The sequence below is a fragment of the Capricornis sumatraensis genome, chromosome 2, assembly GCF_032405125.1.
Source record: "Capricornis sumatraensis isolate serow.1 chromosome 2, serow.2, whole genome shotgun sequence".
Classification (NCBI taxonomy): Eukaryota; Metazoa; Chordata; class Mammalia; order Artiodactyla; family Bovidae; genus Capricornis; species Capricornis sumatraensis.
Window position 1 is genome coordinate 130728716 of NC_091070.1, and position 22070 is coordinate 130750785.

The 22070-nt window shown below is 45.7% G+C and overlaps 2 protein-coding genes across 3 annotated transcripts; one reads left to right on the plus strand and one right to left on the minus strand.

Moving 5' to 3' along the window:
- Nucleotides 1–1347: 1347 nt before the first annotated feature.
- On the minus strand, nt 1348–7347 carry DCLRE1B (DNA cross-link repair 1B). The gene is made up of 4 exons (XM_068960599.1): nt 7159–7347; nt 6150–6315; nt 5207–5389; nt 1348–2435 (listed from the first exon to the last, which is right to left on the minus strand). The coding sequence occupies exons 1-4, from the start codon at nt 7345–7347 to the stop codon at nt 1348–1350; spliced, it is 1626 nt and encodes a 541-aa protein (XP_068816700.1).
- Nucleotides 7348–8197: 850 nt separating this feature from the next.
- On the plus strand, nt 8198–18074 carry AP4B1 (adaptor related protein complex 4 subunit beta 1). Of its 2 annotated transcripts, XM_068964465.1 has the most exons (10): nt 8198–8350; nt 10050–10274; nt 10720–10850; nt 11377–11524; nt 12087–12583; nt 13933–14016; nt 15190–15293; nt 16057–16264; nt 16686–16967; nt 17213–18074. In XM_068964465.1, exons 1-10 carry the CDS (start codon nt 8238–8240, stop codon nt 17638–17640), a joined length of 2220 nt encoding a protein of 739 aa, XP_068820566.1. In that variant the 5' UTR covers nt 8198–8237; the 3' UTR covers nt 17641–18074. The 2 variants fall into 2 exon arrangements, with proteins under 2 accessions (XP_068820566.1, XP_068820567.1); XM_068964466.1 differs by lacking the exons at nt 10050–10274; nt 10720–10850; nt 11377–11524.
- Nucleotides 18075–22070: the final 3996 nt, after the last annotated feature.

Consider the following 22070-nt stretch of genomic DNA (forward strand, 5'->3'; position numbering starts at 1 on the left):
CACCAGTATGGTTCCTAGTAGGCCCACAGGAGGGTTGCGGTGAAGGTCACTGACAAAACAGAGCTGTGTACAGCTTGCCCTAGAGAAAGGCCTTATTTTGCTTTCTAAACTCTTCATATCTTCCTCCAGAAGTAGACAATTTCCTCCCCTCTGGAAAAGAAACACAGGCCTCTTCACTGGGAAGGTTTGAGCTCCACTGTGAAACAAGTTTTTATCCATGTGTCCAGCTCCACACGCCTGTGCCCTCTGAGACCATGGTATCGGCTGTCGTGCTTATTGGTTTGGCATTTTGTCAGGCTGTGAGCAGAAGGACAGGGCAGAACGTCACACCCCCACCCCTTCCACCAGCTGGCTTCTTGGTCTCTGCCCTGGATACTAAAACCAACAGGCTGTGTCCTCTGGCTATCAACCTGAGGACGAGGGGAGATAGAGTGGAAGGGGGGACAGCAAATATCCCAGTTATGTGACCAATCGGGACTACCTGGCAGCATATTTGATCTTCTGTAACCTTATTTTGCCACACAGTTGGGGCCTCCAGGCGGCTGGGAGGCCCATTCTAACCCTCAGCCTAACTGTTGGCTGAGTTCCAGGTACTGCCTTGGTGAGGGGCGTCCAGTCCCCCCAGCTGGCTCTCTTCCAGGTAGGTCCCCAGGGACACTAACTGCAAACTCTCATGGAGGAGAGGTGGAATTTTTCTCCACTTTTCTAAGGACATTCATCACTTTCTGTTCCCTCCCTGAGGCAGAGACAGGAAGTGACTTAGATGGGGTCAGTGACATTCAGGACTGGAGCAAGCTGCCTGGGTCACCACTCTATCTTCCTGCACCACAGTTCCTGAATTAAAGAACAGAACTACCTAGGGGCTTTTATCTAGGAAGAGGCAGAAGGGGACATGGGGAATGACACATGACATGCAAAACGGGGAATAAACTGGTCCTTTCTGAAAAGACCCTTCATCTCTCTCTGCAGTCACAAAAGGGGACTACATGTTCAAAAAGGTTACAGAAATACTGGGTTAAACAAAGTTTAAAAGTTCCTATAGGACTTCTCAGAACCTTTAAGTGCTCACAAATACTGTAAAGGTATTATAATGGAAAGTGTTTCTTAAACACCAGTCAATTAGAGAACCAAGGATTCCATAAGCACCAGGAGTCCAATGAACACACCTTGAGAAGTGTTGTTACAGGGTGGGCCTGTAACACAGAAAAGGCCCCAAATAAGCCATCTACCACTATCTTCAAAAGTACAGTAGGGCTGTGGCACTGCCATTTGTTAGTGGTGGAAATACAGAGTGCTAACTTTGAAAATAAACAACTCTTGATGCATTTTTAAAAAAGTGCAGTCGGATCAAGCAAGGTTGTCATTCTGTACTCTCCCATCTGTACTCAAGAGTTTGTGGTATTTTTCCACTTGCTGGTCGAAGATCCTGGAAGAAAATCCTGTCTGGATAAAGTTCACTGGAGTCAGAAGGTATTTGAGTGCCAGGCCCCTGAACTCAGAAGCCAGAAGAGGGGCAGCCTCACTGCTGGGAGACAGGGGAGAATCCTGGGCCATCCAGGCTCTCTGGTTCTCTGTGCCTGCCAAGGCCACACTGTCTCCCATGGGTACCAAGTAGGGCCCTACACCAATTTCCTCCCCAGTTTCCAGAGAAGGAAATTTCTCATTTGTAGACCTTAAGTGTATCGGAAAACCCGAAGGGGTAGTTACTACAGTCATCATCTTCTGGGACTCAGAGGAAGGGACTGCCCCCTCCCCTTCTCGGCTGCAGACATCTGGGAACGACTGCTTCTTGATTTGCAAAGGATGGCGGGAGGGCTGCTTCTCAAGCTCCCCAGCCAGGTTCTCATTCTTGGTCTTCTTTGAGTCCCTGTCAGCTTGAGAGTGATCAGCATCTTCAAGAGATTCAAACACGACACCCTGGGTTCTCAGTCTCTTGAGCTTCCTTTCTAAAAACAGCCAGAGAAAACTTGGATTTCTGGAGGAGGAACTCATGTATTGCTGTACAGAGTCTGGAATCAGGGGCACAGAGAGCCTGGGGCTCAAGCTGTCCTGGAAGTAGTCCCTACATGGTTGTCGCCGGACAATGGGCACCACCTGGCAAGGTTTTAGTGCTGCAACAAAGACACGGAGCTCTGAGTAGGAGGAATGGTCAGAGTAAGGGATGACGTGGATATCCGGGTGGGAGCGGTAGATCTTCCGGCTGGTGGGGAGGATGGCAATGGTAGGGTGGGTCTGGTTCCAACGCAGCATGGCGGAATGGCAGATCTCCATGTGGTCCACAGCATGGATCCGGCCAGCCTTCTCCTCCACTGTGAACACATCCGCCAGGCCCAGCAGCTGTACCAATTCCAGGCGCCGAGGACTCAGTACCACCCAGGTCTGAAACTCCAGGGCCAGCCGCTCCAGCAGTGACTCTTTTCCCAGGCTGTAGAGTCCTGAATAATGTTAAAGAGATTGGGGAAACTAACAAAGGAAGACAATGAAGCTATGTTACTGTAGTTGTTCGGTTGCTAATCATGTCCAACTCTTTTGTGACACCTCATGGACTGTAGCCCGCCAGGCTCCTCTGTCCATGGGATTTCCCAGGCAAGAATCCTGGAGTGGGTAGCCACTTCCTCCTCCAGGGGATCTTCCTCACACAGGGACTGAACCCGCGTCTCCCACACTGGCAGGTGGATTCTTTACCACTGAGCCACCAGAGAAGCCACAGTGAAGCTAGGTGCTTAGTCGCTCAGTCGTGTCAGACTCTGCGACCCCGAGGACTGAGGTCCACCAGGCTCCTCTGTCCGTGGAGGATTCTCCAGGCAAGAACACTGGAGTGGGTTGCCATGCCCTCCTTAATGAAGCTATGGGGGAATCCTAATAAGTCAACCAAGTGTTTTAATAAAAATACACAAAGTTAATGGGACTATCCCGTTTGTATATCAGGAAGGAGGTGCATGTGAGCTAGGTATATGGAGGATGGGGCTTCCCAGGAGGCTCAGTGGTAGAGTCCACCTGCCAGTCTAGGAGACGCAGGCAGTTGGGACAATCCCCTGGAGGAGGAAATGGCAACGCACTCCAGTATTCCTGCCTGGAGAATCCCATGGACAGAGGAGCCTGGCGGGCTACAGTCCATGGAGTCACAGAGGGTGGGATGGGACTGAGCACAGATGGAGGATGGGGTAGGGAGAAAGCTCACACAGAATCCACTCATTGATTCAGTTCAGCAAAGGAACGCACCTACCAAGCGTTTAGCACTGTGAAAACAAACAACAATCTCAGCCCTCAGGGAGTGTCATCTACACGAGGATCCAGAAAAAATGCATGTTAGAGACATGCACACAGTATTATGGGGCACAGAGAAGTATCTACCAGTTGATGGAGTTAGGGAAAGCTTCCTGATAACAAACACTTAGCTGAGTCCTAAATGATGGGTCCAAGTTAATCTGCCAAGGGAAGGGGATGGCAGAGAACATTTTAAGAGAGGTCATTTTGGTGTTTCTAAGGTAGAAAGAAATGGGTAAGAAAGGACACTAGAGAGGTGAGCAAGGGCCATATAACAGAGGGCTTTGCATGTACTGCTAGGGAGCTTGGATTTGATTCTGTTAAGTAAAGGTGAGTCATGGAGGAGTTGAAAGCAGGAAAATGGCTAATTCAAATCACAGGATCAGAGCAGGGTTTTAGGGAAAAAAAAAGTGGCAGCAATGTTATTTGAAGGCCTGGACAAGACTATATTGAAAGCAGAAGTACCAGTTAGAAGGTCCAAATAGTACTTCGAGAGAAAGAAATGGAGGCCTGAATTTGGATAATGCTTATGATAACAGATATAGGAGATGCTATTTAAACAGTTGTTCACAAACCTTTTCTGAGGGTGTGTTTCAAGTCTACAGTCAGATTGTGCCCTCCTTTAAAGAACCTGTATTTCCTTTATATCCCCTGTATTCCTCATCATGGTTCAAAATCTCACTCTTTGGGCACAAATGTAGCTGATTTCTCTCTCCCTATCCCCCCTCACCCTTTTTTTTAAAATACTTATCCTAGGCCCTTTACTACTAGACTTTAAACCCTCATATTTTATTCATTTTTCTATTCCCACTCCCTATCAGAATATTGACACATAGTACGGGCTTATTGTATATCTGAAAAGTTAATCAAGCCCTTCTGTAGTACCCTCCTAGCCAGCTATGCTCCTCTAGGAAAATTCTGTGTTAAAAACTCTGAGAAGACTTAGGACTGGTATTTCTTCATGAAGTCAAGCAATCCTGAAAGAGACTATCTCTCCATCAATTTGGTGTCACTCTAGAAGGTATACAATTTGTTTTCAATGCCTCTGTTTTAGCCTATTTTGAAACTCCTTTCAGAGCTGGGGCATATCCTTTTAAAATATTCATCATGGTGGCAAATCTTCCTTTTGTGGATTTATTACAATTTTGGAAACAATCAAAAAAGTCATTTGGCTTCCCTGGTGGTCCAGTGCCTAAGACTCTATGCTTCCAATGCAGGGGGCCTGGGTTCAATCCCTAGTCAGGGAACTAGATCCCACATGCTACAGCTAAGACCCATCACAGCTAAATAAATTAAAATGTTTAAAAAAGGTATTTGGAATTAAATCTATTACATTTTAAAAAATAAAAACTGATTTTCATCAACTATCTCAAAAGGCAATTCCAGCTGCAATTTCAATGTATCTAATTATAAGCTTAACACTCACTTGAGCATCTACATTCTGATAAACTGTATTCACTTTCTAATAAATATCAAATAATATCAAATAAATATCAATAAATATCAAATTCCTCTATCAGGCATTAATCTAGGCATCTGGCAGATATCCGAAAGTGAAACAAAGAGCCTGTTTATTGTGAAATTTCCATTCTAGCAGGGGGAGACACAAACACATAAGACTTCTTCCCACCTCCAACCATACTCTCAAGGAATAAACGTGTGTGTGGCAGAAGTGGGGAGAGGCAATCAACAATAAGCAACAATACAGGAAAACATGAAGTCTGTGGGAAATTGAGTGCCATGAAAAAGTGAAAAAGTTGAATTGGCTTAGGGGATCTGAGGTTGGGAATGTGGGAGCAGAGATGTACTTTTAAATAATAAGGTCAGGATAGATTTCATGGAGAAAAAGAGATCTGCACAAAGACATGAAAGATGTAAGAACCCCCAAAGTACCTAGATTCACTAGTTCCATGAGTGAGAGAAAAAGGAAAACCCTCACCAATTTTGACATTATGTTGTGGATGCTTTCGAATGAGCTCAACAATCTGGCGGGCAGCTTCTTCTCGGGAAGGAAGAACTAGGTCTGGGTTGTAATTGGTATTGTCTAGGTATAAGGTATGAATCTGTTTCCCCAGTCTCAGGGCTGGCTCCTTCAGCATGGATGGTGTATACCGAAAATCACCTGGGAAAAAAATATGGGAGGCATAGTCAGAGACAAAAGCATAGAAGACAAGCCTCTCCCAATTCCAACGCAGATGGGCATTTGCCTATTGGCATCTTGGAAAAAACTAGAGTCTAGTAGTGATCTAATGTAGCAGAGTTTCTTTGTGGCAATGTCTCCATCGTGCTCCTGCATTTTCATTACTCTTTGCAAAGTGGGTGTTCTTTGGAAGGAATGATACTAAAGCTGAAACTCCAGTACTTTGGCCATCTCATGCGAAGAGTTGACTCATTGGAAAAGGCTCTGATGCTGGGAGGGATTGGGGGCAGGAGGAAAAGGGGATGACAGAGGATGAGATGGCTGGATGGCATCACCAACTCAATGGACATGAGTTTGAGTGAACTCTGGGAGTTGGTGGTGGACAGGGAGGCCTGGCGTGCTGTGATTCATGGGGTTGCAAAGAGTTGGACACAACTGAGCGACTGAACTGAACTGAACTGTACCCTTAAAGAATGAAAAATTAATTGAGAAAGGGTCATTGTGCTCATGTGACATGAAGCTAGGAAGCCTCCAGGCTTCTACTATGAATCAAAACTACTCAAGAAAAGCAATGTTGGGAATTTTCTGGCAGTCCAGTGGTTAGGATTCAGTGCTTTCATTGCTGGCAGGACTGGTTCAATCCCAGGTTGGGGAACTAAGATCTTGAAAACCATAGTGCTAGGTCAAAAAAAAACAGAGTGTCTAGGCTGGGAAAGTGGGAAGGACCCCTCTGGAAGCCCACCTGTGTAGAGGATGGTTCCAAAGTATCCTTCAAAGAGAAACATGACAGAGCCAGGGCAGTGATTGGCATCCAAGAGGGTGACCGTCATGGTCTCTCGCCCAACTTCATCTAGAGGCAGGACATGGCTCTCACCAACCTCCAGGGCTCGGATCCACTGCTTAGATACCTGAAGAAACAGCAGGTCATCCCAGGAAACACAGACGCCTCTCCCTGATACCTCCCTGGATCAGAAGCTGTGATAGGGATCACAGTCCTCTCTTCCTCCTCCCTCTCTCTACCCCATCCTTCCTACAAGGCTAAATTAAGAGTCCAGAAAGCAAGTCTACTCAACCATTCCTCAACTTTCCAAATCATAATAACCCCTTGGAGTGCTGTGCTCAGTCACTCCGTCGTGGCCAACTCTTTGCCACCCCATGGACTGTAGCCCACTAGATTCCTCTGTCCATGGAATTCTCCAGGCAAGAATACTGGAGTGTGTTACCACACCCTTCTCCAGGGGATTTTCCCGACCCCGGGATCGGACCCAGGTCTCGACCCAGGTCTCCCGAATTGCAGGCGGATTCTTTACCGTCTGAGCCACCAGGGTAGCCCTTGGGGGGGTACCTGTGAAAAAAATTCCAGCCAGATTTCCAGGACCTACATCAGCTATGTCTACTGATTCAAATGCGGGAGGAGGGAGGCACTGGAGAATCTTACTCAGAACATTAGATGAATTTTTAGGAGCCAAGTTTGGAAAACACTGGCCTAGCTTATGTGAAGAAGTAGGAACAGTTTCCTTGAAAGGCCTAGAAGTCCTCCCCAGTTTTATCGGGGAAACATCCCAAGCCGGCCAGTTGGAAACCACTCTTGTTCTGGGTTTAATATATGCACTTCTGGGTTCCCCAAAACTGTCGCTTTTGTAAAAATCAGTTCTCCTGGCCACAACTCTATGACTCCAAGGCTGACAGATCGGAAGACCCCACCCAGATGCCAGGACTAATTCTCCGAGGCCGACTCCAGCCCCCCATACCTGTAGGTGACGGTGCAAGAGGTAAGCCGTGACTGGGGAGCAGTAGAGGGGCCGGGTCCAGGTGCTAGTCAGACCCACCGTGTGGTCCGAGTGCATGTGGGTCAAGAAGAAGAGTCGGGCGGAGCCAGCCCGGCGCAGGCTCCAAAAATCCACAGCGATGGGCGTATGAGGGATCAAGACCCCGTTCATGGTGGCGGGGTTCGAGTCACCAGTGGGTTCATGGGAACAGAGCTCCTGTGTGAGGCTCCTACCAAGCCGCCCTGAAAAAAAACATGCTCGGGCAAGAACAGGGCTAGAGACCGTAAGGAAAAGCCAGCCCAGTGAGGGAACGAATGGCCAGATTGGGCAGAAAGAAGGAAGTGACCTTGCTGGTAGGAGTTTGGATGGAATCTCAAACCGCAGAAGGCGCCCAACCGAGCGCCACTCCCCCGAACGCGCAGGACCAGGGGCAGAAGCCCGGCACTCAAAGCGCGCGCTGCTGGGCGGAGACAGGCCGAAGTAGTCAACTTCCGATTGCCCGCAGCAGCTCCGCCAGAGAGAGCCGCGCAGCAGCGCCGGGAGGTGAGAGGTTGGGGGAAGGGCACCCAAAGGTCGCGATCCAGGCTGCGCTCGGCGCTCACTGGGAGAGGGTGATTGGCAGCTGCAATACGCGGTCCCTCTGGAGGAGGCGGGACTTCCGCAGAGAGCTTGATTGGGCCTCTAGGTGACGGCAACCGCGTGGAGGCGCAAGAAAGGCTGGAACTGGAAAGGGAGGGGTTCACGGACAGTTGGCTGCCGGGCTGGAAATCAAGCCGAGGACCTAGAGGTTGGGGAGAGCTCTGTGGGCGGGGTGAACCAGCCTGCGGGTCCCGGGGTAGAATCGCAGAGCCTCGGGTGGGCTGCTCCCGGAAGCAAGAGGGTTGAAGTTGAGTATGCTAGGTCCTGGTTGCGGGCCTTGGGGAAGACAAGGCTGGGGCGAGATCGCGCCTGTTGTCCCTTCGCTGACTGACATTTCCTTTACCCAGGTCCCCACATCAGGGCTAGAAGGAGCCCGAGTTCCCTAGGGATCTGTGGAAACTGCCCCGTGACTGTTGGAGAAGATGCCTTACCTTGGCTCCGAGGACGTGGTGAAGGAGCTGAAGAAGGCTCTGTGTAATCCTCACATTCAGGCTGATAGGCTGCGCTATCGGAGTGTCATCCAGCGAGTGATTAGGTATCACCTAACGCCCTAATTCCCCCATTGCCATCCCCAGCAGGCCCCTCTCCCCATGGCTGCGCAGAAAGAGTTAATGAATTTTCATACATGGCAGTTGTACGGTTTGGCCTTTCTGCTTCTCTGGAATGACATATAAGTCTCCCTTGTGGGGCATATTTTGCTTCTTTTACTCAGCTGGGTGATTTCAACCATATCTTGAACTTGTACTGCTGATCTATATCTAGTACAAACGTCCTTTTTTATCCTCAGACTCACACATCCTATTGCTTGCTTGGCATTTCTGCCTGGATATGTCTTCAAAGACATGCAAAATAGCACCTGCATTCTTCCCTCCACCTTCCCAGACCTGCTCTTCTGCTTGTATTGTGTTGATAAATGTCACCACCCAGCTGCCCAAATGTGGGAGTCAGTCTTGATGACACCTGATCTTCACTGCTCAAGTCAGGTGGTATGGATTGATGGTTCTAAATATCCGTCCTCTTTTTTAAAAATTGGCACTGCTGTTCTGCTTTCTTTATTAAAAAGAATTGCAGTGGTTTAAGAATAGGTCAGGGCTTCCCTGCTGACTCAGTGGTAAAGAATCCGCTGCCAATGCAGGAGACTCCAGTTTCATACCTGGGTCAGGAAGATCCCCTGGAGAAGGAAATGGCAACAGACTCCAGGATTCTTGCTTGGAAAATCCCAGGACAGAGGAGCCTGGCAGGCTGCAGGCCATGGGGTTGCAAAAAGAGTCAGATAAGTCTTAGCAACTAAACAACAACAAAGTATCAGGTCATCTTGAGTGACTAAAACAACAGCAGAGTGTTAGGTCATCTTGCTCCCATTTCAGTTAGAATGATTTTCCAATATATGAATTTGACAATGTATCTCTTGCCTGTAGCAAACTTTCTATCACAAACTTTAGCATGCACGGAAGTTTTTAAGAATGCTTTTTATGCTTTTTTAATGCTTCTTTAATGCTTTTTAAGAAAATGTAAAAATTTCATTCAATCCAGTAATTCTGATTTCAGTAGGTGGGATGGAACCCAGGAATCTGCATTTTGAACAGACATCCCCTCAAATTCCTATAGGAGATCACAGTTTACTGTGATCTACAGAATAAAGTCCAAATTTCTTACCATAACATCCAAGGTACACCCTGTTAACTACCTTCAGACTGTCAAAAGAATATCCCATTCTTGCTCATGTCCACATGCCTTATGGTGTGTATCATTACCTATCTACTACACTTCCCTGGAGCTCCTGCTAATTTGACTCAAGTATTACTTCTTGGCAGTGTTAGATACCCACTGCACCTTATCGGTTATTTCTGTTGTAATACTTATCAGTCATTCTGTAATTAGAGATGTCCTTGTCTGCCCGCTCGGTAGATTTGAGTTCCTTCACATCCGAGAACATGCCTTCCTCAGATTATGTCCCCAGAACATATCCCTGGAATGTAAAAGCTGAATGCCGTTGGAATGTATCAATACTAGGAATTCTGTAAGTGCTTGTTGAATGAATAGAACGTTTATTGCAGGCCATGTTAAGTTTTGTGTGATATGATAGAAAAGGTAGACCTGGTTGCTTCCCTCTGAAAGGTCACAGTCTAGTTAGCTATCCAGGACATGTATAAGTAAAAGGCTTTCTGTAGGTTGGTGGTGGTGGGTTGGGGATTATATATTTTACTTTTCCCTGCTGTGTGTATTGGTTTCAGGCACATGACTCAAGGGGTGGACATGTCTGGTGTTTTCATGGAAATGGTGAAAGCTAGTGCCACTGTGGATATTGTTCAGAAGAAGTTAGTTTATCTCTACATGTGTACCTACGCTCCCCTGAAACCAGATCTGGCTCTCCTGGCCATCAATACACTGTGCAAAGACTGTTCGGACCCCAACCCGATGGTGCGAGGGCTGGCATTACGGAGCATGTGTAGCCTCAGGTGAGCTCTCTCTTCCCTTTCTGCATCTCAGTGGCTGAAGAGTTCATGTGGTCACAGGCAGATTTTCAATGATGACAATTTATTTGAGTTCCTTAATACTGGGGAAAACACGGTTGTAACCTGAACTCAGGTTGTCAGCCATTACTTTATAGTTAAAAAACTATATAGATGATTTTATTAAGGGATTTTTTTCTACCTTACTCTCAGTGAGATGGTTAAAGATTTCTAAATGTGCGTGTATTTTAACTTGCCTGTGTAGCATTATTCCACATGAAAAGTCAAGTGATGCATTTTAAGTTTGGCAGCAGCTTTCTTGAGTTTGTTGAGAAGAATCTGACCAATGCATATTCAAACACCTACTAAGCCCTCTGTTAAGTGAATAGGGGCTAAATTATGTCAATACTAGTACTTTAGGATCTGGCTGACTCCAGAATGTGTTGCTTAGGATGCCTGGTGTGCAGGAATATATCCAACAGCCAATTCTCAATGGTCTGCGGGATAAGGCTTCATATGTCAGGAGGGTAGCAGTCCTTGGCTGTGCCAAGATGCATAATCTTCATGGTGACTCTGAAGTGGGTAAGTTTCAATGTAATCTATCATCATCAGTATTTATCTGTGCTTCCATTATATGACTTTGTGAAATATTATGTCATTTGATAGAAAATAATAATGTGGCTCTACTGGATATCCCTTTTTTAAAATTTCATTTTATTTCTTAAATTTATTTTTATTTGGAGGATAATTGCTTTACATGTTGTGTTGGTTTCTGCCGTAGAACAACATGAATCATCCAGAAATATACATATATCCTCTCCCTCTTGAACTTCCCTTCCACCCTAGGTGTCTCTTTTAAGTAGGATGCAAGGCTTGGTATTTTCTGAGCTTAAAGAAGTTCTTTCTTTGGGGTTCAGGTGAAATTCTTTGCATCAACTACTTAGGATAGTCTGGAAATGGCAATTTTTAGCCTTGTACATTGTTACTGCTTTTGTTACTTTTGTGTAATAGCAGAGAGGTTCAGTTTTGTCTGCCTGGAACTATTATTCTGGCTCTATCCCCATGACTCTGAAGTTTCTGTTTATATGAGATCTTTGTTCTTTTGTAGATGGTGCCCTGGTAAATGAATTATATAGTTTGCTGCGCGACCAGGATCCAATTGTGGTTGTGAACTGCCTAAGGTCTCTAGAGGAAATTCTGAAACAGGAAGGAGGTGTAGTCATCAATAAGCCCATCGCCCACCATCTCTTAAATCGGTTTGGACGCCTCTGTTCTCTTTTTATCATGATCAGATCTGCAGCGCTGCATCATAGTCGGATCTTGTTGATGTATTGAATGAAGGAGAGGTTCTTGAACAACTTCTGTAGAGCAGTAAAAAAAAGTTAACTGTAACCATTAACTACCTCATGTTTCATTGTAAGTTTTGTGTGTCTTTTTTTTTGGTCTGAGTTCCTTTTGATAATATAGAGAGATGGCAGAAAGATCCTTCGGGGATAGGTTCTGTCCCTGCAGTCATTATGTCCCCCAAACTAAGCCATTCACACATACTATCTTACAGTGTAGAGAGTCTGGGTCTAGGCTATAGCAATCATGTCTTTGGCCCTAGATGAGAATGCATTTGTACTGTGAACTCATCTTGTTATTTAAAGACTTTGTATAAACTTTAATATGTAAAAAGAATAATTCAATTATAGTACAACCTATTTTTAAGAATTCTCCCCTTATCGTGATGAGCAGATGACTAGTGACAGAGCAATCGCATGGAGGTGGTCCTAATTTTGTTGCTAACATAGCCCATTTGTTTTCTTTTCTGGATAGAATGTCAAAACTGGACCAGTGGGGCCAGGCTGAAGTCTTGAACTTTCTGCTCCGCTACCAACCCCGAAGTGAGGAGGAGCTGTTTGACATTCTCAATCTGTTGGACAGTTTTCTCAAGAGCAGCAGCCCAGGCGTGGTGATGGGAGCCACCAAACTCTTTCTGATCTTGGCCAAAAAATTCCCCCACGTGCAGACCGACGTGCTCATGCAAGTCAAGGGCCCTCTGCTGGCTGCCTGTTCTTCAGAGAGTCGAGAGCTCTGCTTTGCTGCCCTCTGCCATGTGCGCCAGATCCTGCACAGCTTGCCGGGTCACTTCAGCAGCCACTACAAGAAGTTTTTCTGCTCCTATTCGGAGCCCCACTACATCAAGCTCCAGAAGGTGGAGGTGCTGTGTGAGCTGGTGAACGACGAGAATGTGCAGCAGGTGCTGGAGGAGCTTCGAGGGTACTGCACCGATGTGTCCGCCGACTTCGCGCAGGCCGCCATCCTCGCCATTGGTAGGTGTCTGCTGCTTTTCCTTCATGAGAGCCTACACCAAACAGCTAGAGAGCTGGGGAACCACAGAGAGCAAAAGGGAATGAGTCTTGCTTCAAGGGAAAGGATCTAGCTTCAAAACACTGGGTCAGTGACTGCAAATAAGTGGGGGAGGAAGGCTCTTTTGGCCAACACCGGCGTTGCCACGTCTTCTCTAGGATATAGACTACAGGTGATTCAAAGTATCACATGATTAATTAATTGATTTTAAAAAACATTTATTTATTTTGTGTTGCACTGGGTCTTAGTTGCTGCTCTGAGGCTTTCTCTAGTTGAGGAAGCGGGGACTACTCTTCGTTGTGTACACGGGCTTCTCATTGTGTGGCTTCTCTTGCTGTGGAGCATGGACTCTAGGTGCACTGGCTTCCCTAGCTGTAGCTCTTGGGCTCTGGTGCGCTGGCTGGGTAGTTGAGGCTCCCGAGCTTAGCTGCCCCACAGCATATGGGATCGTCCTGGAACAGGGGTCGAACCCGTGTCCTCCTGCATTGGCAGGCAGATTCCCATCCACTGTCGGACCATCCAGGAAGTCCAACACAATTTATACTGCCTCTTGTCGTACCTTACTGAAAATGCTTTTCTGTATATCATCTTCCTACAGTCTTGTGAGACAGTCAAGAAAGGTGGACAACTGGTTATTAACTTCGTTTTCAAGATGAAGCAACTCGGGCACAAAAAGATTCCTAAATTGCCCAAAGTTTATATAGTTCCTGAACTGGGACTGAAACCCAGCTTTCCTGACTCAAAGTCCTGTGTCAATTCAACAATCATTTATTGAGCTTCTACTCTGGGCTACTCCGAATTATGCTGAGTAGACCAACATGGAGTAAAACCTAAGGCCTACAGACCTTTTTACACTACCATGTCTGGAATTTAAAGAGCTAGAGTGAGCCACAACATGAAAGCAGCTGGGGAGCTCAGTTTTGGAGGACTTCAAGGGAAGGAGGGGGAGGAGGAACTCTCCTATGTAGAATAAAGTATGGCTATTTTTAGGGGCAGAAAAGAGGAAACAAAGAGGGGAGTAGAAACCCTGCCATCTGGAGGCTGCGGTCAAGTGTCCCCAGCAGGAATACTCCTGTGCAGGTGTGCTGCAACAAACTGGCTGCCACATAAATACTCTGAAATTTTCAACCTTGTTCAATAGGGAATTCATTTTTACCTAAGTTCCCTTAAATTCTTACTTCATCAAGCAAGGTGTGATTCTTTTTTTTTTTAGGTATTTCCGGTCCTCTTTGTTTTTGGTTGGTAGGAAATTGTTTTAGAATGAGGTGCTAATATTTGACTTAACACTTTTTCTGCTTTCCTTCCTCTGTAGGTGGCATCGCCAGGACCTATACGGATCCGTGTATGCAGATTCTAACAGAGTTGCTGGGCCTTCGACAAGAGCACATTACCACGGGTAATAGCTACCATTCTAGGATTTTTTTGTGTGTTTCCGAGGGGGACCAATTTCCTGGCCTGTGATGGTTTCTCAGAACATGTTTGTTGTTGAATATGAGAGGTTTAAGTTTTTCTTTACGTCATCATTTGTTGCCATCAGAGGAGCATATAGACCTAACAGGGCAGGGAGTCTTCAGGTTGCCGTGAGTCTTCGAGGCTGTTGTTTAGCTAATGAAGGGTGCTAGGATGACCTTGCTTGTCATTTCCCCACCTTTGTCCCTCTTTTTGCTTTACAACAGCAACTGTAAGCAGTGGCTGCCAGACCTGGGACTAGAATGACACAAACAAGGTGCCAAGAATACAGACATTTAAAGAGGCGCTCGCTCCTATATAGAGCATGGGTAAACAACAGGGCCCTACTGTACAGCACAGGGATCTATATGCAGTGTCCTGTGATGAGCCAGAACGGAGGCCTTCCCTGGCGGCCTAGTGTTTCAGAATCCGCCTGCCAATGCAGGGCACGCCGGTTCAGTCCCTGGTCTGAGAAGATCCCACATGCAGTGGGGCAGCTAAGCCGGTGCGCCACAACTACTGAAGCCCATGCGCCTAGAGCCTATGCCCTGCGACAAGAAAAGACACAGCAATGAGAAGCCCATGCACAGCAACGCGAGGGTAGCCCCCACCTACCGCAACTAGAAAAAAGCCCGCACAGCGACGAAGACCCAGCACAGCTAAAAAAAACAGCCTTATGAGAAAAGAGTATATATATATACATGTAATGTATATAGAGAGTCACTCAGTCTCAGGTTCATGCAGGTGCTACCTCTGTGTGTCCTCTTATGTTTTACAACCTGGCACCTTGCTCGCTTCACCATAGCCCCAGCCCTAGTGTCTCCATTTATACTTCAGAGCATCATTCGACAGCAGCACGCCCCCACATTTGTATATGGCTTTCCAGTTTACCAAGTGCCTTTGCAGACATTAATTCTTGTATCCTGATGGCAATCAGAGAAGAGCAACATTCATTTAAGAAATTGTTGCCCATGCCAGACATTTCTCAGGTGATCACTGACTACCCCCTCCAACAGCCATTTTGCAGACATTCCTGCAGCCTGACTGTGTGACTTTTCTTAAGATTCCTTCCCACACGGAGGCTCTAACCCTGTGCTCTTGTGTCCTGAGCTTGCTGCAGTGGTGGTGCAGACTTTCCGAGACCTGGCATGGTTGTGTCCTCAGTGTACGGAAGCTGTGTGTCAGGCCCTGCCCGGCTGTGAGGAGAACATTCAAGACAGCGAGGTAGACTACGATTCTCCTTTACTTCCTGATAAAGGGGAAGTGCTTGGGACCTGCTCTGTGAAATGGAATCGAATTGTTCTTTCTATGCAGTGTCTGAAGTGGGAATTCTTAGAATCAGTTGCCACCTCAGATTCTCTTTTGGGTGTAGGCAGGATATAAATTATGAAAACATTAGGATTTAACTATGGTTTCCTTACAAATATTTTGATACCATTATTCTCATGTAACGTATTCATTATTTTGAGTGAGAGATTTAGACCATAGGGTTTTCAGCTGGCTTGAAAAGCAGAGTCATTTGTGAACTTTCTACATGTGTTTACGCTTCATCCCATATCTACTCAGATATTCAGAAGTGGGAACCCCTGGACACATACAGTTTCAAGAAGCCTTGCAGGCGATTCTGATGTGCACTCTAGGTTAATCACCACTTTAATGGAGTAACTTAGGGAAATCTTCCAGTAACTTCCACTGAAGCATGAAACCCCAAATTGGGGCCAAAGCCCGAAAACTGAGGAATCTTTATTGCTTAAACAACATAGGCATGAGAGTCATAAGTCTCCTTTTTTGTGTAGAATTTTGTTCCTGTTTGTTGTAGAGAGTTTAGTAGGGGGTAGATCAATAAATGCAAGCTGAAGCAAATAAAATATACTTTTTCTGCTAACTCTAGGGGAAAAGCAAAACCTGCTGCTGTCTGCCGTCCTCTCTCGCCTGGGTTTTGGACAGCCAAATGTTAAGCATCTGTTCTTACTCCCTAATTCCCTAGGGGAAGCAGGCACTTATCTGGTTACTCGGTGTCCATGGGAAGAGAATCCCCAATGCTCCTTATGTGTTGGAAGACTTCATAGAGAATGTGAAGTCAGAGACGTTCCCTGCTGTCAAGATGGAGCTGCTCACAGCTGTGCTGCGCCTCTTCCTCTCTCGCCCAGCTGAGTGCCAGGACATGCTAGGCCGCTTGTTACACTACTGCATAGGTAGGCTCTTCAGAGGAAATGGTACTTGCTGTGGCCAGTTGTGTATACCTCCTGGTGGCTCAGATGATAAAGAACCTGCCTGCAATGCAGGAGACCCGGAATTGATCCCTGGGTTGGAAAGATCCCCCAGAGAAGGGAATGGCAACTCACTCAGTATTCTTGCCTGGAGAATTCCATGGACAGAGGAGCCGCGTTAACTACAGTCCATGTGATCACAAGGAGTCAGACACAACTGAACGACTAACACTTTCATGGTCAGTCGTAGAGGTTCTCACAGCTTTCATTGTCTGATGAGCTGTGTCTGGGACCCAAGGAGGAAATGTCAACATTTTCTAGGGTTTCCTCCCTCCTATTCTGGTGGGCACAGGGATAGAAAGAATGTTTTTATTTTTAATTAACTCAATCTGTTATCTTTCCTCAGAGGAAGAAAAGGACATGGCAGTACGAGATCGAGGTCTCTTCTATTATCGCCTCCTCTTAGCTGGCATCAGTGAAGCAAAGCAGATCCTGTGTAGCCCTAAATCTGACCCTTCCCTCAGACTTTTGGAGGATCAGGCAGAAAGACCTGTGAACAGCTGGGCCTTGGACTTCAACACTCTGGTGCCAGTATACGGCAAAGCCCGCTGGGCAACCATAGCTAAATGCCAGGGAGTAGAACATCATGGCCCAGAGCTTCCTAACACTGCAGTCTTTCCCACATCAGGTAAAAATCATCCTTATTTTCTATCTTGTCATGAAAAATCTTTATGGTAGAGAGTAAAGTACCCCAGCTAAACTTCAGATTGTTGCTTGAATTTTGTCTTTGTGAACAAGAAAATTTGCCATTGGTTATTTAAGCCATTTCTCCAAAGATAAAAATCACATTGTGTACTTTCGGAAATCTAGATTTTAAAATGTAGTTTCAGCAGACTGAGAGCGTCTCTTAAATAAGCTTTCTGACTCTTGTAGGACCCCTGATTCCCGAAGAGAACAAGGAGAGGGTTCAGGAACTCCCTGATTCCGGAGCCCTCATGCTCATCCCCAATCACCAGCTTACTGCTGAGTGTTTTGAGAAAACTTGGCTGAGCCTCAAAGTTGCTCATCAGCAGGTGTTCCCGTGGCAGGGAGCAGTCCATCCTGACACCCTGCAGATGGCGCTGCAAGTCGTGAACATCCAGACCATCGCGATGAGCCGGGCTGGGACTCAGCCATGGAAAGCCTACCTCAGTGCTCAGGACGACACTGGCTGTCTGTTCCTAACAGAACTGCTGCTGGAGCCTGCGAACTTGCAAATGCAGATCTCAGTGAAACAAAGCGAGGCAAGGACAGAGACACTGAAGAGTTTTATTTCTGTTTTAGAAACTGTGATCGGAACGATTGGAGACATAAAATCATAACACGGCTTCTTGTCTGTCCATAGTGAGATGAATAGCTGTCAGAGTTCCTTAGTTTTTCTTATTATCACTGCTTGTAAGTCCAGATAATATCAAATGCAAAGGAGAAGGGGAATCTGGGAGTGAAGATTCTTCCATTTTTGTCGAAAGAACATTGACATGTTCCTCTCATACCTATTGGTGAATGACCCCATGTTTCCCAGTGATGTTGTAAAGGTTAATGTTGTTGGGGAGAGGGTGAGGGTAGAATTTGTATTCTTTTCTAATTAGTTTAAGGGATTATTTTACTAATTAAAGATGTCTGATGTGTCTGGAAACTGACAGGGATATCAGTTTGTAAGAGTCATCTTTTCTTCCCTGGATTACTACAGTAAATTCCTTACTGTTATAATATTTTAATCATGCTTTTTAGGCCAGAGTTCAAAGCCCTAGCATGGTCTCCAAAGTTCCTCCTCTGTGCTGTGTCTCAATGCTCACCAGAATATCCCATGTTCTGGCAAAAGCAAAGCACTTGCAGTTTCCTGAATATACTCAGCTCTCTCTTATCTCTGTGCTTTTATTTCTTGCCTAGAATATTTCCTCACCCTCATATCTTTTTAAGTAACACTTAGTCTGTTTTTCGGAGAAGGCAGTGGCACCCCACTCCAGTACTCTTGCCTAGAAAACCCCATGGGCAGAGGAGCCTGGTAGGCTGCAGTCCATGGGGTCGCTAAGAGTCGGACACAGCTGAGTGGCTTCACTTTCACTTTTCACTTTCCTGCATTGGAGAAGGAAATGGCACCCCACTCCAGTGTTCTTGCCTGGAGAATCCCAGGGACAGGGGAGCCTGGTGGGCTGCCGTCTATGGGGTCGCACAGAGTCGGACACGACTGAAGCGACGCAGCAGCAGCAGCAGCAGCAGCCTGTCTTTTGGTGTTCAGTTCAGGTATGAGCTCTTTCAGGATGTTTTCTGTGACCCTCGCTGCCTTCGTTAGGGGTTTCATTCAGGCTGTGAAAGCAGTCAGTGCATACGTCTCGCAGTACTACTGGGGTGGCAGTAAAGGACCCAGCTCCCAATGCAGGAGATGTAAGAGACGTGGGTTCAAACCCTGGGTTGGGAAGATCCCCTGGAAGAAGACCCATTCCAGTATTCTTGCCTGGAGAATCCCATGGACAGAGGAGCCTGGTAAACTACAGTCCATAGGGTCGCAAAGAGCCGGACTGAAGTGATTTAGCACAGCACAGCAGTACTATTCTAATTGTTTTCTTGTCACTCTTTCTCATGTTTAATTTTCTTCATAACTGACCACATTTTGTACATGGAGACAACTTATGGCCAAAACAGATATAAAAAACTGATGGTAAAGTAAAAATAACCAGAGAACCCAGCATAGGAAAAATAATACCTGTTAAGACCAGCTGGGTTAGGGATGGGAAAGTATACAAATGTCCAGGCTGAAAGAGCCTACATAGTTGATACAGTTGAGGTTGTATTTAGCTTTGTAAGTGATTTGCATGCTAAGTAGCTTCAGTCATGTCTGACTCTTTGTGACCTCGTGGACTGTAGCCCACCAGGCTCCTCTGTCTGTGGGGATTCTCCAAGAATGAATATTGGAGTGGGTTGCCAAGCCCTTCTCCAGGGGATCTTCCCGACCCAGGGATCGAACCTGCATCTCTTGCGTCTCCTGCATTGGCAGGCAGGTTCTTTACCACTAGCGCCACCTGGGAGCAGCCAGAATAAAGAGGAATGATTGTGTAGTTGTCACCAGACAGAAATAAATATTTCAATTCTAATTTCTAAAAGAAATTTACATGTAATTTTACACGGATGGCACTGAATGGTATGTAGAATACTTGTGTGGCAAGTTAGTAAAGTGTTTCACATGACTTTCTTGTGGTGTTCGTCAGTCTGAACAGAGAGCGTAATTTTAATATGAAGCTTAGTGAGGGCATTCTTCAAGAACTAAAGATACTATGACCCAAATATCATCCAGCTTAACTAAAGGACCTCTTCTACCTGGATCCATAGATGGACTGCATATCCTTCAAATAATGCTCTGCCTATGATTTCTCTCAGCTAAGCTTTTAATAGGAGTAGGAAACAGATAGTGCTGAATTTTCTGGCAAGGACGTGGATTTAGTCAGTTGTCTGTCTCTGCCAGACAGTTTTTAAGGACAGTGATTATCTTTCTTTCCTTCTGTCTACAGTGCCTATGAGATAATGGTTACTCAATAAATAGTACTGAATGAATGGCTGTAAGTTTTGAATAATTAGATTCTGATGGTATTTGTAGACTGGTGTTTCAAGTGTGTTTTGTTATATTGCGTCGACCATATAGAAGATAATAGATGGAATTCATTTCGGCTAGGGTTTCTCAGAAGTGGTGCTACTGACATTTGGGGCCATATAATTCTTTGCTGTAGGGGGTTTATCTGTGCACTGTAGGATAATCATCAGAATCTCTGATCTATACCATTAGATGCCCCCAAACCCCTGTTATGGCAACTAAAAATATCTTCAGATGTTGCCAGGTTACCATGGAAGTAAAAAATCACCCACAGTTGAAAAAGACAGATCTGGATCCTGGATCCCCAGGGACTGAAAGGAGGAGGATCAGAACAGCTTCAGAATCACTTTCCATATTTTGACTTGTTCAGTTAAACTGAATGTTTAATTAGGTACTAACACAAAGTCGAAGTGTTAAGTGCTGTCAGTTTTAAGTGCTGGAAGGAAACAGGATGTAAGTGGTAGAAATTGAGTAAATTGATTGACTTCTTAAAAAATTAAGGGTTATCACTGAATTGCTGAACCAAAGAAAATTAGGTACAGCTCAGTAATTGAATGTTAACTACAGTGATCCTAACTATAGGAGCTTTTAGAATATTAAGCCCTACTTGGTTGCTTTCCTGTAAAGTGAGAAGCATAGCAGAATATGAAACTGTTGCTTTTGAAAACATCACCCTGTTGGCAGAATGCAAAGAGGAACTTAAAAGAAACTTTTAATAAAGGTGAAAGAGGAGAGTGAAGAAACTGGCTTAAAAGTCAACATTTAGAAAACTAAGATCATGGCATCTGGCCCCATCACTTCATGGCAAATAGATGGAGAAACAATGGAAATAGTGACAGACTTTATATTCTTGGGCTCCAAAATCACTGTAGACAGTGACTGCAGCCATGAAATTAGAAGATGCTTGCCCATTGGGAGAAAAGCTATGACAACTTAGACACCATATTAAAAAGCAGACACCACTTTGTTAACAAAGGCCTGTATAGTCAAAATTACCGTTTTTCCAGTAGTCACGTACAGATGTGAGAGTTGGACCATAAAGAAGGCCAGTACCAAAGGACTGGTGCTTTTGAACTGTGGTGTTGGAGAAGACTCTTGAGAGTCCCTTGGACAGCAAGGATATCAAACCAGTCAATCCTAAAGGAAATCAATCCTGAATATTCATTGGAAGGACTGATGCTGAAGCTGAAGCTCCAATACTTTGGCCATCTTATGGGAAGAGCTGACTCATTGGAAAAGACCCTGATGCTGGGAAAGATTGAAGTCAGGAGGAGAATGGGATGACAGAGGATGAGATGGTTGGATGGCATCACTGACTCGATGGACATGAGTTTGAGCAAGCTCTGGGAGTTGGTGATGGACAGGGAAGCCTGGTGAGCTGCAGTCCATGGCATTGCAAAGAGTCAGACATGACTGAGCGACTGAATAACAGAAGCAACAATTTAAAAATCATCTCAGTGAAGAACTGACTTTTCTTAACTATCACCTGGTTTTACTCATTTACAAGCAAAATGAATAAAGCTTCCCTAGTGGCTCAGATGGTAAAGAATCCGCCTGCTGTGCAGGAGACCCGAGTTCGAACCCTGGTCAGGAAGACTCCCCTGAAGAAGGGAATGGCAACCCATTCCAGTATTCTTGCCTGGAGAATTCCACAAACAGGGGAGCCTGATAGGCTATAGTCCATGGGGTCCCAAAGAGTTGGACGTGACTGAGTGACTAACACTTTTACTTTCATAAAATAAAGTTAATTATTTAATATTCCTCCTCCCTAGGAGCACTCTCTAGTCTCTGCAGATAGACTGGTTTGATGATATAGGCAGATGCTTATCTTTAAAATCTATTAAGGTAGTTGATACTGTACTTTTAGAAAAATGTCCTTCTAATGTCTTAGTTGGTGACACATATAATGAGGGCCCGCCAATGACCGTGGTGCCTTGGAACATTACAGAAGCAATCATTTACATAGTTCCTGATGATCATTTTTGGCTCTCCTGGTGGCTCAGAGGGTAAAGCGTCTGCCTACAATGTGGGAGATCCGGGTTCAATCCCTGGGTCGGGAAGATCCCCTGGAGAAGGAAATGGCACCCCACTCCAGTACTCTTGCCTGGAAAATCCCATGGACTGAGAAGCCTGGTAGGCTACAGCCCATGGGGTCGCAAAGAGTCA